At 44.8% G+C, this 18508-nt stretch overlaps 2 protein-coding genes and 1 long non-coding RNA gene across 4 annotated transcripts in view; 1 reads left to right on the forward strand and 2 right to left on the reverse strand.

Moving 5' to 3' along the window:
- Positions 1 to 333: 333 nt before the first annotated feature.
- e2f4 (E2F transcription factor 4) lies at positions 334 to 7412 on the reverse strand. The gene is made up of 11 exons (XM_014475237.2): positions 7008 to 7412; positions 5021 to 5130; positions 4434 to 4595; positions 3738 to 3781; positions 3602 to 3666; positions 3347 to 3532; positions 2716 to 2812; positions 2151 to 2282; positions 2019 to 2066; positions 1875 to 1919; positions 334 to 1060 (listed from the first exon to the last, which is right to left on the reverse strand). The coding sequence occupies exons 1-11, from the start codon at positions 7170 to 7172 to the stop codon at positions 945 to 947; spliced, it is 1170 nt and encodes a 389-aa protein (XP_014330723.1). The 5' UTR covers positions 7173 to 7412; the 3' UTR covers positions 334 to 944.
- A 730-nt stretch (positions 7413 to 8142) lies between these two features.
- c2h12orf4 (chromosome 2 C12orf4 homolog) overlaps positions 8143 to 18508 on the forward strand; it is a 28022-nt gene continuing 17656 nt past the window's right edge. Inside the window, exons 1-11 of one of the 2 annotated variants that reach the window (XM_023349553.1) lie at positions 8143 to 8603; positions 8730 to 8921; positions 9618 to 9763; positions 11321 to 11502; positions 12071 to 12170; positions 12268 to 12392; positions 12602 to 12708; positions 12794 to 12991; positions 13911 to 14039; positions 14682 to 14750; positions 14825 to 15027. In XM_023349553.1, coding sequence (XP_023205321.1) covers positions 8741 to 8921; positions 9618 to 9763; positions 11321 to 11502; positions 12071 to 12170; positions 12268 to 12392; positions 12602 to 12708; positions 12794 to 12991; positions 13911 to 14039; positions 14682 to 14750; positions 14825 to 15027 — 1440 coding nt within the window. In that variant the 5' untranslated portion in view covers positions 8143 to 8603; positions 8730 to 8740. The other variant, XM_023349545.1, reaches the window with a different exon arrangement.
- LOC111611713 lies at positions 16287 to 17355 on the reverse strand. The gene is made up of 2 exons (XR_002754179.1): positions 17154 to 17355; positions 16287 to 17041 (listed from the first exon to the last, which is right to left on the reverse strand). It is a non-coding gene; the product is annotated as an uncharacterized LOC111611713 (long non-coding RNA).

The following is an 18508-nucleotide window of genomic DNA, read 5'->3' on the forward strand; positions in this document are numbered from 1 at the left end:
GTTTGTTTTAGTTGCATATTTAAAAAACTTTCTTTGGTAATTATTTATATGAATTGTTAAAATACCAAAAATTTTACACAACTTTATATTTTGGTCCATCTGATGATTTAAATCTTGATGTTTTGATCGGTCTGTATGATACTTACTCGTTTTCATGCTCTCTACCCAGCAGTGGCCAGAACCCGGGTCCGTTCCAACCCAGAACCCGGCCAGAACAGAAGAACGTCTCCAGAAGTTTACTTTCATCCAGCAGTCCAGGAAAACGGATCTTCACTGGAGAATTACCGGAGCCATCAGAAACTTGATCCGAATCATTTGAGAAGAACCAGAGGCCAGATTTAAAAGAGTTTATGGACGAGACAGAAACATACAGAGATGAAAGGTCAGCGTTAAAACTTTATATTTATCATTATTCTGCTCAACATTACCCTGGCCTGGAGGCTTCAAAAATCCCTTACAGAACCTTAAAACCCAGTCATTTTAATCTGATCACATTTTTACATGAATTTCTTGTTTGACTTGCAACTAACATTTGACTGGTTAAAATGGGAAGACTGGGAGGACTGGATTGAGACCAAGCTGCATGATTCCTGGGAACAGTTTGTCACTTTCTATGTTCCAACTGCAGAAATGATAAAGCATCGTTCGCCGCTATCACAAAATATATATTCTCTATGTACAAGGAGGACCAGGCCGGTTCGGGCCCGGAACCCGGATCTTCTGGTTCCCAGGAGACACTCTGAGATTCTTCAGTACAAAAGGTCCACACACACACACACACACACACACCAGTCTTTGTACACAACAATGCAAAAAATATAGTTTTGACTCTTTTTCCTTGGAAAAGCTCAAAGTTTCCGGCTGTTTTCTGTACATGGAGCTGAAGGAGGCGCAGATGGAGGCCGCAGCAGCGCCGCAGGAGGCTGAAGGCGGGCCAGACGGGGTCAGAGGTTAAGGATGGGGACGTCGAACAAGTCACAGAGGCCCTCGGTCTCATCCAGGTTGTAGATGTAGTCATGGTCGCTGGGCGGAGGTGACAGGCGGAGGAGAGGCGAGAACACTGAGGGGGAACGGCAGAACGGTTAAAGGAGCCAGAGGTCAGAGGTCAGAACCATCTAAAATCAGAACACAGCGTCTCACAGCGAAGCAAAAACGTTTTTACATCCAGAATCCCGAAACGTTCTTTAGAAGGAAATGAAACCTGGAAAACGTTCAGGAGACAAACAGAAAATCAGAGATCTGCTGCACGGGCCGGGTTGCCATGGCGACGCATCGTCTGAGAACTGCCCGAAGGCATCCGCACATCCGGGTTCTGGTTCCACCGCTGCAGGTTTCCGGCAGCTGGATCCTTCCTGGTGGTTCAGGTTCTGCAGGTCTGGACCGGTCTGTTCAGGGGAGCAACGTCCGGAGCACTCAGCCGGACCCGACTCGACCCAAAGGGCCCCACCTGTGTTCCCAGTGGGATGTTTCCCAGTATTCCCAGTGCCTCCATGCGCCAGCAGCCGCTCCTGATCTTCTCCCAGCTGAATGTGTTTCTAATTGGGCCTGAACAGAGGTCAAAGTTCATCTTGATGCAGAATATTATAAATTCTTTTGTTTGGATCAAATTTTGTCTCCTGACGTTTGAAATTCTTCCAACTTTCATTTTATTTTGAAAAACGTTTCCTGTTGGGTTCAGGCTGCGAAAGATTAAGCCGCCAAACTGACACAGCCGTTACCATGGCAACCTGCTACCGAAACGTCCGTTTTAATAATCATTATCCTGTCGATGAAGGAAAACACGACCCGATTTCTAGTTTCCGTTTCACGACTGAAAGCGTTTAGTTGGTGAGAAAGAAGACAGAGCTTCATGGAGCGTCGGAACGTCAGGATACCTTCTGACGACATCAGGTCCTCCAGCAGGTCTCCAGGCATCATCTCTGCAGGCAGAAAACAGCAGATGGTTATTAATATCAAACATTTAGAAATGGCTATGAAGATCAGACATTCAGGTTATCTGGCAGCAGAGCTGAACTCGCCTTTAGTCGGGTCAAACATTTCAGAAAGCTCTTTGGGAAAATCCAAAACTGGAGAAACATCAGAGCTCAAGTCAGCCGCACACTTCAGCACATTAATCAGCATCATTATGAATAATTATCCCAGAGACTCACGCTCAGACGGATCCGACTTGACGGGCTGGAATCCGGCCGAGGAAGCAGAACCGTCCAGGGAGGCGGAGGACTGCAGCTGCTGCGGAACCGCTGCAGCACAGTCTGCCGCAGCGCTGAGCTGAGCGCTCGCATCTGAGGCCAAACACACAGAGGGAGAAATATGGAAAACACATGAAATCTAAAACATGTTTCTCAGTGGTGTTAGTTGTACTTTAAGCCAGCGGTGTCCAAAGTGTGGTTGGGGGGCCATTTCTGGCCCAAACTTTGATTCAAGAAGGAGACAAATGAGGCACGGCTGCATGGAGTGGCTGATGACGACCGAAGTTTTATTAAAAGCTCAACATTTCAAAAGACAAATAAGAGACACAAAACAAAACATTCATCTTTTAACAGCCACCCTGTATGCATTTTTAATATCATAATAACTGACTATAAAGCAGTTTTAATTCACCCAAACCTGCATTTCATTATTCTATTAAAGCTGATGCCCCAAATCCAGTTTCTAATGACTGCCTCATCTAGAGAAAGTCTAACATGCAAACACTCCAGTTCAAGTTTTGGTTACCTGCAGCTGCGGCGCCCGGCGTTGCTGCGGCGCCCGGCGTTGCTGCGGCGCCCGGCGTTGCTGCGGCTGGTTTTATGGCTGGATGCGGCTTGCAGAGCTGCAGGCGAGAGGAAATGTCATGTCATGCTGCTGCAGACGGATCAGATGCAACAGAAACGTTTCCATCATTTTGTCTCTGAACCAGAAGCAGCTCGGAGTCCAACATGGCGCCATGTTTCCCCCAGCAGATCCTCCACCAGACATTTATTTTACTGATTTATTCGATAAACCATCACAATTATCAATACATTATTAAAATAATCATTTACAAGAGCAAAGCTAACAGCAGCGGCCCTTAGTGGAGCATCGACTGCAGCTTCTGACCCGGAGAGGTGGGGTTGGGATGTGATGCGTTCACTGACTCTTTCAGTCGTATGTCGGATAAAATGCGACGTTCGGCCTGCAGCCTGAGAACGCTCCGATTCCCCTGGAAGCCGAACCGATCAGGTTTATTGCTGCACAGGGTGCTGGGTCGGTCTGGGAGAGAGCTGTGGTTCTGGACCCAGAGAGGGGAAGGCCGACCCGGATCGGTCCACCGAGGGACCACAAAGACTTTTTCTAATGTATTTCCTGTCCAGTGTGAGGTGAGGACCTTTGGAGCCTGGGGGGTCGTCTGGGTCGCCGTCGGCGCCGGCAGGCTGTGCAGGATGTCATCAGGAGGCGGGACGGGCAGAACCACCGGAGCGGCGCTGGACGGGTCCTTATTGACCAGGAGAACCTCAATGGGTCCAGAGGTACTCTTCAGACGGATCTGGTACTTCCTCTGTCCATTAAGGACCTGCGCACACACACGCACACACGATTACCCTGGCTCTGACCCGACTGGGTCATAATCATAGCTACTTACGAGTTCTGGTACAGGAACCTCCAGCTGCGTCCCAATGGGGGCCCGGATGGCCAGCAGAGTGTCCCCTGCAGGGTCAAAGGTCATGAGAGACAGCCAGCAGGGACAATGAACCTAAATGTTCTCCAGACAGTTTTACCTTTAAACGCTCCACAGAGGTCTTCGTGCTTTACGTAGGCCATCGTATGAGAGCGTTAAGGTCGGTCCGAGCAACAAGCAGATAATACACTGACAGCTTTTATTCTGAAAGGTTTCCTGCTCAGGATGTTCATATTTATTATTATTATTATTAATTCTAATCTGAGGAAGCAGAGCGGAATGAAGTCGTCATCAGGACATTTGGAGGCTGATGATTCTGCTCTGCAGCAGAATCCAACTGCAGTACCACCGATCAGCACAGAGGGCAGCACTGAGACACTGCAGTACCACCGATCAGCACAGAGGGCAGCACTGAGACACTGCAGTACCACCGATCAGCACAGAGGGCAGCACTGAGACACTGCAGTACCACCGATCAGCACAGAGGGCAGCACTGAGACACTGCAGTACCACCGATCAGCACAGAGGGCAGCACTGAGACACTGCAGTACCACCGATCAGCACAGAGGGCAGCACTCATGGCTGCAGTACCACCGATCAGCACAGAGGGCAGCACTGAGACAGTTTTAGTGTACAGAACAAAAATTTAAACTAAAATATAAAAACTCCGTCAGAAAGAAAGATAAAACTCTAAATGTCGTTTTCAGACAGTTTATCAGCAAAACCAGCTGACTGGAGGTTTAGTTAAACTCGGTAAGGCCGGTTCCGGTGGTTCTGTTCGGGTCCAGAAGGATATGGGCTGTTCCCGGAGTCGTCGGTGACGTTCTTGATGCTCTGCTGGACCCAGACCTTCTGCTGGTCCAGCTCGTTCTCCCGCAGCGCCAGATCGTCCAGCTCGGCTTTCAGCTCCATCAGCTTGTCTGCAATCTCCCTGGTGTTGCAGCCTGGTCCCACGCCCCTTAAACGCACCATCAGCGCGTGGTCATGCAGAGACACACAGAGACGTCAGCGTCAAACTTTACCATCTAATCTATTAATGTTATTATTAATAACGTTATGTATTTCTGCTTTAACATCGTTTTCTTATTTGTCAGCATTAGTTCTGATCTAAGTTTTTATTGTTTATTACAGTATGAGTAGAAGAATAAATAATAATAATTACATGAAATCATTGATGTTTTCACGGAACTGCTTTAATTCATGTTAATCTTGGTCCAACTTTTCCCTTGAAAAGCCATAAAAACATAAACCATGTTCCCTGCTGGCAGCCATGGACTGGTTGTTAACTGAAACATTTTATTCTTTTATATGACTTGATGTAATATAGTTGTTCAGTTCCAGGGGGCGCTGCAGATTCATCCAGGAGAAATGAGGGAAACTTACTTCCACTGGATGCTGTTCTTGGACTTCTTCTCGATCAGACCGATTCCCTCCAGGACGTTAGTGATGTCATAGATGCGTCGTTTCTGCCGTACGGCCAGAGTGTCTGCAGCCTGCGGAGAAAACGGGATGTAAAGGCAGCATCATGCTGGGGCTCCCGCTTCCTTCCTGTGCCGCTGCAGAGTTTCACATGTTTCTGTTCTGAATCGACCAGAACCAGCAGACCGACCCAATCGTTTCCTGAACCAGGACCCTGAGACCAAACCAGGTTTATTTCAAACGTTACAATTACAGCGTCATGTTTCTCTTCCTCCATCTTTCAGAAGCCAGAAGTGAAAGTTCTTTTCTGCTAATTCACAGTTTCAGCATAAAGCTGAGGAGAGCACTGCTGTGCACTGCCAGTCAGCTGGCTACATCTCTCCTTCACTTATATTCAGGGGACAGTCGGGGGACATTTCATAAAATAATAAGTATTTAAAAACAATAATGTTTAGTTAATGATTAATCTACATGTTTGTCTAGATCAGAGTGTGAAAATCAAACCGACAATAAATAAATATAATTTTATTCTAAATGCAATGTTTCCAGTCCAAGGAGCCATTTCTCAGTCGCTCTCAGTCAAATTAGCATATTCATTGATATCAACTATAGGAAATATATTATTTTAAAAGAAAAGGGGGAAAAATCCAAAAGGAAGACAGAAATATCTTCTTGTACGAGTTGATGATATTTTGGAAGAAATATTTAGTAAAAAAAAAAAATAAAACATTGATCTAAAATATTATTAATACTTTTAGTGTCATTCTGATGTGTAAATTTAATTAAATTATTCCATTAAAAACCGATAACGCCTGGATGTGTTGTTATATTGAAAATAAAGTTTCTTTCTGCTGGAAAATCCAGGTGTCACAGTGCAAAGGTCAGTGGGAACGTGAATGTTCACAAGACAGCTAAAAATATGCAAATAGTAATAATAATAATAATAATAATAACAAGAGGCTGACCAGCAAGGACACATTTACAGCATAAGAAAAATAAGTATGTAATTATTAAAAAATAGAAACTGATTCAAAGAAATGTGCTACAGAGTGGAATAATTTGGAAAGTAAAAGTTTGCAAGACATACATGAATATATAATCACCAGATTATTTACAAATAAAAACAGCAGCAGACTTACAGAGACTGCTGGAAAAACTGATGGTCATAAATTAATCTATATTTAAAAACGGTTCATTTAAAAATGCTTTAGTCAAAGTTGTTAAAGGGTCACAGTTTGCAGAACAGCGTAACTGTAATAATCAGTTCATTTTGCCGTTTTATCCCAGTGAACATGTCTGTATGAAAGTGAGAAATTATTTTTTAAGTGACATTTAATCATGTATAAACAAACAACTAAAACTGTATTTTTCCTGGACGTTATAGCTTCACAACAACCTGCAGGTCTCTGACCAACAGCTAAATGTTACTTAAAGGTTAAAAAGTGAGTATTTTGTTCTTAAACCCCACAGCCTGACAGGAGCAGCTACATGTACCTGCTTTATCCCGGAGTCTGATCAGCACCAACCAGAGCGTTCAGGGTTTTAACTCTCTTAGTTTCTATGCTTTTGAGTAATTAGTGGAGAATAACGACTGAAGACGTGTCCTCCAGAGACAAAGCCTTCATCCCTGAGGAAGAGGAAACCTGCTGCTGCAGCTTCGGCTGAGGAGACAAAAGCTGACCCACTTTCCACACTTTGAATCTGCAGGGGGCAGAGCCTGACAAGTTACCCGGTGTTTTCAAACGTCACTCCGGGCTAACACCGGGATTCCGGCCCGGAAAGCTCCGACAGTCCCGCGGAACCGCGCCGGTTTGGCTCAAACGAGAAACAAAAAAAAACCGCAGCTAAAGTTGAAAGCTATGAGCTAAAGTGTATAATTCATTGAAAGCAGCCTGCAGCTAGCTGGAGCTAATGCTAAGGTTGTGACATGTGCTAACTGACAAAGACCCACCGCCTTCAGGTCCAGGACCCCGTCCTTCGCCTCCTGCAGCAGGGTCACAAACTTGGTGGTGAGCAGGCCCAGGCTCTTCTCGTGCCGGCTCGGGGTCTGCGGCTGAAGCGAGTCCCCGGGAGTCCCCGGGTCGCCTCGGCTACAGGCCGACTCCAGCTCCATCATCGCTGGGTACTAGCTCTGCCGTTCTTCCCCGACAATATTCAGCCAGCGAGTCCAGGAGCGGCACGCCGGACGACCAGCAGAAGCCCGGACGGTGTAGCGGTGTTTGTTGGGTCGGTATGGCCCGGATCTCCGCGGATCACTCCGTAAAACCGAGCCGAACAAGCCGCGGACTGTAATTCAATGAGCAGTCGGTAGAGAGCCGTTGGCCACGCGAGGAATGACGGGACGGTTCAATCCGCTGGGGGCCGACCGCCAATACTTCCCCCGAGCTGAAAGCGTGGAGCTAAACAACGGGAAATTGCGGAATACATATAAAACGCTAATCTAAAAAATATGTTTTTATGACATAAAATGCCCATGAAACTGAACAGTTTTGAAGATTAGTTTTTTATGAGTGAGAAAATGCATTCTTCGCCCTGGTAGAGTTGCAGAGTTTACCGCGAACCCTTATTCACCAAAACTTGAAGAAACTCCAGTTGGAACGCGCAACGTATGAAAAAGCACGCATGCGCAAATATGCTAAATTATGTCAGACTGGCAGGGCTATTTATAGAATATAAAACGAGCATTTTTATGCTAACATAAACATGTTCTTCCTTCCAGACACTAAATGTACATAGTTTATATGACAGCAGCACAAAGTACTGCAATTTTGTGAAGCGCAGGGAAATGATTCATTGTTACACTTTTTTTTTTCTTTTTCCACAAATTCAATTCAGTTTAAACAATACTTTATTAATCCCACTCGCAATTATTCCGATTTTCCGTGACAGTTGAAGGTAGCTACTTGATTGGATTATAAATTATACAATGTGCCTGGAAAATAGATAATACTGTCCCGTGAAGGAAATTGAGTGTTTTTATTATTTTATCTGAAATGTACTCTCTTTTAATTTAAAATTACCCTTAGAATTACATTTATGTTTCTAAATAAGCACTTAAGCAAAAACATAATAGGGTAAATATTAGTCGCAGGTCTTCAAAACCAGGGGCATATCATGCAAAACCTGTATGAATTAAGGAATTCATAGCAAAGAACAGTTCGTGCATTCAGAAAAGTCTGAATACTGTGGAGTTGATGAGATAATAAAACATGTTATACTGTCAAAATAACTAGGAAGAAAGACAACAGCTGATCCAATAGTTAAATAAAATGAAAGTAAAACTAGATTTGGTTGATTTGTTAAATATAACTCAAAAAGCAATAGTTGTCAGATAATATTTTATCTCAAATTAACAGTTTTATAACAGAATATAATCCTTCAGTGAAGTCCCGGTTCACACTCCGTACCAGTAGGTGGCGCTATTGCACCAATTCGCTGTAAACCGCAATAAACAACGAAGTGGAAGAAGCAGAAGACGCACAATAGTGAACCGGTCAGCTGATCTGCTCCAACAGCAGAATTGACGTCTCTGTTCATTTATTCTCAGGTAAACTTCAGGAATGTTGTGATTTTTGTCTGACTCTGAACCTCAGGAGCTTCACGGAGGCTCCGGCGGGCGCCGCCATGTCGCTTCGGCTGTTTCTGAACCCTGAAGCCTCCTCTCCGTTTCCAGCTCCGGACACCATGAAGAGAAGCAGAAGCAAAGCGAGCGGAACCACCGACAGGGAGTTCGTGTTCGAGTTCAAGGCCGGGAAGAACACCTGCGTGCTCAGAGTTCCTCTGCAGCTTCCGGTCCAGCTGAACATCAGGGATCTGCACGGGAGGCTCATGCTGCTACACAAAATCCCCTGCTACATAGAAGATGGTGAGGCTGCAGCTCTGAGCTTTGAAAGCGGTTCATAACGCAGCTTCAGTCGGCCCACTGCTGGAGCCGATAGCCGCGGAGGAAGCGGCCTGTTTCCAGGCTGCATCCCGGTGCGCGAACTTTATCCCTCCCTCTGCTGTCTGGTTGAGGACAGAAGTCTGAGTTTCAGTCCTTCACCTGCAGTGACGTTCCCAGAAATCTCTCCTAGGAGTGGCCAGACACTACAGGAAAAATATAAATATCTAGACCAACACAATAAATTAAATGTTTACAGTATTATTGAATCACAGAGTGAAACACATTACTGGAGCTGCAGCGATAAATCAGGCCGATCAGCCGATCTCATCCAGAGATCTTCTCTTCCTCAGCAGACATCAGCCTCTGTCCTCTGTCGCTGTGGGAGGTTTGACTGTTAGCCCCGCCCACCAGGTTGGCCCCGCCCACCAGACTGTCTCCATCTCAGCCACTTTCTGGGTTTATTCAGCAACATTTCAGACAAAATAATTCAGTATCGACCAAAATCAGAATCGGCAGGTCGGACATTTTAAAGATTGGCGATCGGCCAGAAAACTGCAGTTGGTTTAAAAGTCTCTATTTCTGCTGATTGTGATGATTTTTCCAGCTGCATGTAATGAAAACATGACCTCTAACCTGAAATGCGCCATCAGTGTGACTGAGCTCTGTGTGTCTGTGCAGAGCTGCAAGCCGCCCTCTCCGCCTTCATGGAGGAGCAGAGCGGCCTGGACTTCGACCGGGAGGCAGAGCTGGGCCTGCAGCGCCTCGCCTGCGGCACCGTGGACGTCAACCAGCTGACCAGCGCGTGGGCGGCATCCTACGCTCAGGTACAAACACCTGCAGCTGCTGCTGCGTGAACGGCTCTGACTGCTGCAGCTCTGGGGCCTCATGTTTAAAACACTGCGCAGTTTCACACTAAAACTTGGTGTAGGACAAATTTAGAAAAGTGCGGCGCACAAAAAAATCTGGATGTATGAAGTCTTGCAGATACCTGCTCACCTTTCCTTTATACATCCTGATTTACAGGAAGCAGAGCAGCTGCTGCTCCGCCGTCACCTCCATAAAAACATCTTAATGTAAATTAGTATAAATACCCGGAAGTCTGCCGCCACGTGAAGCAGTAACCATGGCAACGTCCTTGTTTGTACCAGTACAAGGATCTATAATAACAATAATAATATAGTTTATTTAAAAGGTGCTTTCAGGTCACATAAGGCCAACCCAGCTTTAAGTTCTGCTCAGAGCTCCAGGATGATCAGTCTGGATGAATCTAAACGATCAGAAACCAGCAGATCAATCTGATCTCTGATCAATGGCTCCATGTTCTCCATCAGAGCCAAAGCTCCTCAGGTAGCGGCTCACCTTGATGCAGCTACTGATATACCTGGGATTGTCTCCACACCTGATCACCTGATCAATAATCAAACTGTCTGGAGTTAATCTGCTGATCCAACCATGTTTTATTTTTTTTAGTGAGAATAAATGACCCATAGATGTATTTCGCACAGAATACTGCGTAACATCTTTGAGACACAAACTGAGGAAATGTATTTTTTACATTCTAGTGAGGTTTTTGCATCCTTTTATTTTTGCTTTCTTTATTTTGTGTGTGTGTAGGTTATTGTCTGAGGATAAATGCGGTTCAGTTTCATTGTTTACTTTAAACAATAAAATATTGAAATCATGAAAAACAAGCTAAATCATCAGGTTTGATGCTTCTAAATAACTGAATGTCATCAGGTTTCAGTGTATTTAGTGAGTTTTGATGCTTTGTAGTTTGATATTGTCCACAGAAAAAGTTTGCTGCCGCACATTTTTATGCCAGCAAACCGTGTGTGTATATTTACGCAAAGTTAAACTTTATACACGCCGACTTGTGTGTAAAATATGGTGCTGCACATTTTTTGTGCCTGCGCCACTTTGTACATGAGGCCCCTGGACTTTGATTGTTCTCTGCGATTATTGCGGCGCTCTGCACACAAACGTCACAACGAACCAACAATCAGAGCTGCTGAGACTTTCTCTGAGTTCCTCTCCTGTCTTCAGGGTCCAGTTCAAACATTCACACTGAACCTGCAGTCACACAGCTGGGTTCTGACCTGGTACCGGGCCACATTTAAAAATCACTCTGAAACAGTTGACAAAATAAATATTCAATCACTCATCTATGTGGAAAATGCCAGATTTCTTCAAAGATTAATAATGATTATTATTATTCTGATCCAGGAGAATTTCATGTTCATGAAAAGAAAAATAGCTGATGGGAAAAAAAGTTTTTTAAATGTGTCTGAATCCTAATCTGTTAAAATAGAGTTACTGTTTTCGGATTGATGCGGTTGTGATTCCCCAACCCTCCAGCAGGGGTCACTGTTTGTATTCCTCAGACCAGCCTGGAGCACGCTCGGCCCGAAGAGCCCAGCTGGGACGAAGACTTCGCCGACGTTTACCACGAGCTGATCCACTCGCCCGCCTCCGACACGCTGCTGAACCTGGAGCACAGCTACTTCGTCAGCGTGTCGGAGCTGATCAGCGAGCGAGACGTGGAGCTCAGCAAGCTGCAGGAGAGGTAGCGCCGAGCAGGTCAACAGTCCACTGTTTTGACCATTAGTCACATCAAAAAATCACATCCTGCTGATTTTTCATTCAATCATTTTAATCGTTTTTATGCAATATTAGAAATGTATTAAAAGATGCAAATAACCAAATAATTCAATTCTTTTTTTAAATGAAAAAAATGACCATTCTCTTGCCTCAAAGAGAATCGATAGCAGCATTCCCTCAGTGAATGTTGGATCATTTGCAGCAAAGCAAACATCAACAGTTTCCTCTTCTAAACGCTTCTTTGGGCTGAATCCAGCTTCATCTGGTTCACCTCTGTAAGATTCTCCAATCAATCAGCATCCAGTTATTAATCAGTTCATACATAATGATCATCAGATTTAGTGTAAATTAATTCAACTGTTTCTTCTTAGTTTCATTATTTCCACGTTATTTTTATTTTCCGTGAGCTGATAAATCCCCCATTTTGCTGATAAAAATAAAATTCTGAAGGTTTTCCTTCCACCTGGCAGCAACTGGTTTCCTCCTGAGGCAATGACTGCTCTGTCTGTCCTCCGTCTGTCCTCCGTCTCCAGGCAGGCAGCAGAGATGGACAAAGTGATGCATGAGCTGGGAAACACGCTGAGCGACCACGATGTCAACGCCGTGGCTTCACAACACTTTGATGCTCAGCAGGTAAACAGCAGGAGAGACACATCCACTCTGAGGACACGTCGTCCTGTGAAGACGTCCACTCTGAGGACACGTCGTCCTGCCCTCTCTCTCTCTGCAGGTGCTGGAGAACAGGTGGGCGAACGAGCTGAAGCAGGTGACGGCCATCCAGAAGCAGGAGTACCAGGACTGGGTCATCAAGCTGCACCAGGATCTGCAGAAATCCAACAACAGCAGCAAAATCAAGTGAGTCTGTCAACACCAGGATTTTGTTCCACTTCGCCGTCCGGCTGCTCTCTGGTGAAATAAGCCGAGGCCTGCAGCAGGAGAGGACGGAATGTGAGAAAACGTTTCTCCTCTACCTTGGATCCTGATCCTGCTGTAGAACCCGGCTGGTTCTGAGCAGATGGGCGAGCGACGGTGAAGTTGGATTTGCTCTGATTGGTGTTTTGCAGCGAGGAGATCAAGGTGCAGCCGGGCCGGCTGGCGGAGGCTGCAGACGGTGGCTGCAGGCCGTTTGAGGAGCAGCCGCTGCTGGAGGAGAGCTTCACCATCCACCTAGGTGCCTCTGCTTCTCCTGCAGCCTGACGGCGCCCCCTGCAGGTGGAAAGCATGGCGTCTCCTCAAGCTGTTCTCTGTTCACGCAGGAGCGCAGCTCAAGACGATGCACAACCTGCGTCTGGTCCGCGCCGACGTGTTGGACTTCTGCAAGCACCGGCGCCACAGCAGCAGCGGCGCCAAGCTGCGGCGCCTGCAGACGGCGCTGTCGCTCTACTCGTCCTCGCTCTGCGGCCTGGTGCTGCTGGTGGACAACCGGGTCAACTCCTACAGCGGCATCAAGAGAGGTCGGCCATCTTAGCCACGTTACTGTGTACTCTCATCATTTCACCTCTTGGCAGGATTTCTCCCGCAAGCTGAACATCTTGTACTTATTAGAACCTGTTGGATCATTTTACAGGAAGGTTTTCATTTATTAGTGAAGCCAGAAATCATTCAGCGATCTAAAAAGTGAAGGGATGAAGCAGGATTGATTCAGCTGAAAGAATTCATTTGAAATGAAATATTTAGAGACTTTGTTACATGATTCATTCTCATTTCTTTAACTGGATCATTTAAATTATGACCTGGTCAGGGACTACAAATTTAAAGAAGCTAAATGTGGTTTAATAGATTTCTTCTTTCTGTAAAGATTAAAGCTGTTCCTGCAAAACAAAGGCACAGCAGGGGGCTCCCGTCCTGCAGCTCTTGGTCTGGTTTCTGAAGGAAACTGAAACCGCCATCACAAAGATCCTGATCTATAAAACAAACCGGATGGGAGGACCTGCAGGCCCTCATGTGACCTCTGACCTCTGACCCAGATGTGATTCCTCTCAGACATTCAGGTTGTTTCACACCTGGCAGAACGCTAGGCCCACTGCAAGCAGCATTCATCTGATGCTGCTACAGCATCAGATGAATGCAGCAGCAGGTGTGTTGCAGCAGCAGCAGGTGTGTTGTAGCTGCTGCAGCAGCAGTGATGCATCCAGAAGCTGCAGGGCGGTGGAGACTGACTGCCGGCTTGACGGGCAGCAGCTGCTGATTAATCTTTTCGTTTCTCTGCCTTGTTTTGATAATAAACTGAAGTTGATGAATGAAAGCAGCTGATGAGCATCACAGCTGCTCTTCCTGCTGCTGCAGCTCCTGTCCGGCAGCGTGCGACGCGGCAGCGTGCGACGCGGCAGCGGCTCACAGTCGGGTTCAGGCTTTTTCTCTGCTGACCTCCAGACTTTGCCACGGTGGCGAAAGAATGCACCGACTTCCACTTCCTGAGCCTGGAGCAGCAGCTGGAGGAGGTGCAGCAGGCGGTGCTGTATGCGCGGGCGCAGCGCTGCAGCAAGCAGAAGCAGCCGGCAGGTTAGTCCCTCTGATCACACGGCGGCACTCTGACCACCAACTCTGCTTAGTTTAAACTGTGTTCTCACTGAGCTGCTTAATTTTTCCATATTTATTTAAAGAATTTGGTTTCTAAATTATTTCTTATTAAAATGTTTATTCAAATTAAGTTGAGGGTCTGTCATTACTTCATCACATTGTGATTTACTGCTGTACCAGAAACACATGAATGCTAAGACTCTGGACTTTTACATGTAAAAAGACAACAAGTGTGATTCGTCCTGTTAAAATTTTCAATGCGTTGAAATCTCTGTAATTAATCCAAATGAACGACTTGAAGTCCCTTCATGTTTTTCAGCTGACTGGGTTGAAGGATTTTTAAATAGTAAACTAAAAGTCCTTATTGTTTTATTTGAATGGTGTAACTGTGACGTCTTTAGCATCTTCTCTGCCAGGTGGTTTCTCCTCAGAATCGGACTTTGTCGTTTATTTCTCTGCTGCGCTGCAGAGCGGCATTTCCTCCGCCTCAGCGGTGAATGGAAAGAGGAAGAACAGAAACGGAAACAGTTTTTCTCCTCTGGATCCTTCCGGAAACGCTCGTCGCTCCAACTTCTGCATCCGTTGGATGATTTATTGCTCAGTTTTGTTTCTGTTTTTCTACAGAAAATCAGAAGAATGGAGGAGATGATAAGAGCAAAGCAGCTGAAAGAAATCCCTCAAATATCCTCCCAGGTATTGATGTTGGACGCATGGAGATGCTCTCAGTTTGAGTCGGTTCTTCTGAATCGCTCCGTGTTTTCCTTCAGGTGAGTTCTACATCTCCAGACACTCCAACCTGTCGGAGGTCCACGTCGTCTTCCACCTGTGTGTGGATGACAACCTGCGGTCGGGAAGCATCACGGCCCGCGACCCGGCCATCATGGGCCTGAGGAACATCCTGAAGGTCTGCTGCACGCACGACGTCACCACCGTCACCGTGCCGCTGCTGCTGGTCCACGACATGTCCGAGGTACCGACCGCCCCGGTCCAGGTCTGGATCCACACACACAGGAAGCAGCAGCCTGACCCGATCTCTGATTGGCTGGGTCAGCTCTGCTCCCGTTCTGACCAGCATCATGGCTTTAACGTGAGCAGCAGCAGCAGTGGGTCAGAGCCATCCATCGGTTGTGCAGTTCTTATTTTTCGCCACATACGTATTTATTGGTTTTGCACATGGAACTTTAACTAGGCCACACTAATGGCATTGCTAATCAGGGTTTCCCCCAGAGAACGCGCTAAGCCCGATGGTAGCAGCGCTAGTCCATGAGCGCACGGTGGATGGCAGGTTAGGTAAGATACTGACTGCAGTGAAACTCTCCGTCATTTGGCTCAAAATCTGAAGCTAATTATTGTAGCTAAACATCATTTGTTGCCTCCCAGTTAGCAACAATAAGTCCTCTGGTTTCAGATGAAATGTTTAATCCTAAAGGTTTTTCTGGGATGCATTCAGTGTGACCTCTGACCTCTGTTGTTTCCTCACTAGTCCAGATCTGCTCACTTTAAAAGCATTTACCACATTATTTCCTTTAATGTTAATTAATTAGAATAACTTTACAGAGCTACAAACACACAATCTCCTTACTGCTGATTTTAAACTGTTTTATCCACTATTTGTGTTTTATTCATGTTTTATCTGTTATTGCAGTTTTTAGAAACATCTATATGAATAAACCTGAACATGATATCAGGCACAAAGACACTAATTTACTGTAACTACATGTGAGGAAAATTCCCAGTGGATGCTGATTAAACCTCAGGTTCATGGCGTCACCTGCTAAAGGTGAGGCTGTGAACGATGATTCAGATCATAAATATTTAACTGTGGTTCTTTGCAGATATGAGCTTTTTACTGAGCAACAGATTCCAGAGATTGTTTCAGACAAAGCCTCTCATGAGTCACAACAGCAGCGAAGTATTGAACCTTTACAGAGAACAGGAAGGACAGGAATCGGGTTCACCGCCATCGCATGTCAGCTGCTTGTCACAGCAGCAGGACACACCTAGCAGAACGCATCAGAACCGGTGCTTTGGGTTTTCAGAACCACAGACATTTCAGCTTTTCTCATCAGTTACAAATATGAACTTTGGGAATTGTTTGAGTCAGTTTCAATTCATTTCCTGTCAGATTCAATCAATTCTGAAAAAAAAAAAAAAGATTTTATTCCATTTCTCAGGCCTTTGGTTTTGTTTGGATGAGTTTCTGCTTCCTGCAAATAAAATCAAATAAAATAGAAGAATAGAAACGGCCTTTATTGTCTCACAGAGGGACATTCAGGTGACAGCGGCATCAGGTGAACAGGTTCGCACAAAAAGTCCCAGAAGTGCAGAAAGTCAAAAACAGCAGAAATGTTAATAAAAACCAGTAGAAAACAGTGGAAGATGTCAAAATACCAGCAGAGATGAAAACAGTTTTTGATTGGAGCAGTAATAACTGTATGTGTAATATTAGATCAATAAAAAGTCTGAATACTGCGGTTTGTTTTCCTCTGGTCTGATAAACGAGTTTCATCAGAACCAGGTTCTAATTTACTGACTTTCTGTAGCGCAGAAATCATCAGTTATTCCACCTCTTTGTTCCACAAACTCAAAGATAAAAAGAAATATGAAATGAAAGGTGAGAAAACCCAGATCTGCTTCCTCTGACATGTTGACGTAAATATTTCCAGAGTTTCCAGAAGCTTCAGACGCGAGCCGCTGCGGGTCAGACGGGTTTCAGAGGGATTTGCTCTGATGACGTGTTTAGTCAGGACTCCAGGCGGCTGCACCGAAACGCCGCTGCATGTCAGAGAGGAAGCAGCTGAAAACGCCGACTCTGCAGGCCAAATTCAGTCTTCCACATTGAAAATATGATTCTGTAGCAGCCCCTCAGACCCAAGAAAACACAGAGAGCTTCGACGGGTGCAGTAGCTTTGTATTTGCTTCTTTCACAGCCAAGTTTGCTGAATAGCACTGAAATACACCGTGCTCCAAATACACCGTGAAAACTAAAAGAAAAGAAAATACATTTGCTTGAGTGCCTTTGTTTGACACAAAACATGAATACATTACATAAAAAACCCGCTAACTTCACAAACTAATGCTGTTCTAAACATGTACCTCGCTCCGCTGTCCAAGGGCTGCAAAGTCCGTGCAGCGCTGCCTCTAGCCTTCTCTGAAGAAAGTGCGCTAACCCAGAGTCACAAAGATGAAGAACATCCTCCTCCTCCTCCTGTTCGTGGGATATTCCCGCCCAAAGCTCTGACCGACTAGCAACACTCTCTTCTTCTTCTTTTTGGTTTTAATGGCGGTTGGCAAGCAACTTAATGGTGTGCATTACCGCCACCTACTGGTATGGAGTGTGGATCAGGACGCAACTTAAAAAAAAAAAAAAAAAAACTAAATCCTTTCTATCAGTTTAGTTTTCTTAAGAAATTTTATGAAATAACATAAATATTCAGAGGAAGAGGAATATCCCAAAATATCTGGTATTTTTAACTGTAACTTATTCTTTAGAAGCCTATATTCTAATTTCCTTCTCTCCTCTGAGTACTTTGGACATAACAATAAAACATGTTCTACTGTCTCTTCTTGAAGACAAAGATCACAATTACCTGATGGATGTTTCCCCATTTTAAATAGTGTACTGTTTAAACCTGTATGACCAAAACGTAATCTGGATATAATGTTTTCTTCTTTTCTACTTCTTTCTGTTGCCCTCATTGCACCAACTGACCTTTGAATACAATAAAGCCATCTACCAGTTCTTTCTTCTTCCCACTGCTTCTGCCATCTTCCCTTAACCTTTTGTTTTATAATAGATTTTATTTCCTCTTTACTAAAAGGAATCATTATCTCAGTGGAGCTGTTTTTTGAAGCTTGTTTTGCATATTTGTCTGCCAACTCATTTCCTTTTATTCCTATATGCGATGGAACCCATGTAAAAATGACAATTAATCCCATGGCCTGAATTCTATAAAGTATTAACTGAATCTCAAATAAAAGGTCTGGCCTACTATTAGACTGATTATGTTTAATTGAATATAATGATGAACTTGAATCAGAACAAATTAAACTTCTCAGAGGACGAACCTCTTCAATCCATCCTAATGCCAGGATTATTCCCATCATTTCCCCTGTAAACACTGAGACGCCATCAGAAATCCTCTTACATTTTTTAATACTAAATCCTGGAACGATAAACGACACCCCATTGTTGCTACTTAAACTTTTAGATGCATCTGTATACACTTGAACATAATCAAAGTATTTATTTTCTATATATGCTTGCACAGAGTATGATTCTGAAATATTTCCTTTTTTCCTCTTCTCCAACAAAGATAAATCCACAATGATTTCATGAAACAGAGATGGATGGACCGGTGATAATGGAACTGTTTCACTCATTTTTATAGATGATAAATCAAAATCTTTTACGTCCCTCTCTATCTCCCAACCAAAGGATCTTAAATTCT

The sequence above is a fragment of the Xiphophorus maculatus genome, chromosome 2, assembly GCF_002775205.1.
Source record: "Xiphophorus maculatus strain JP 163 A chromosome 2, X_maculatus-5.0-male, whole genome shotgun sequence".
Taxonomy (NCBI): Eukaryota; Metazoa; Chordata; class Actinopteri; order Cyprinodontiformes; family Poeciliidae; genus Xiphophorus; species Xiphophorus maculatus.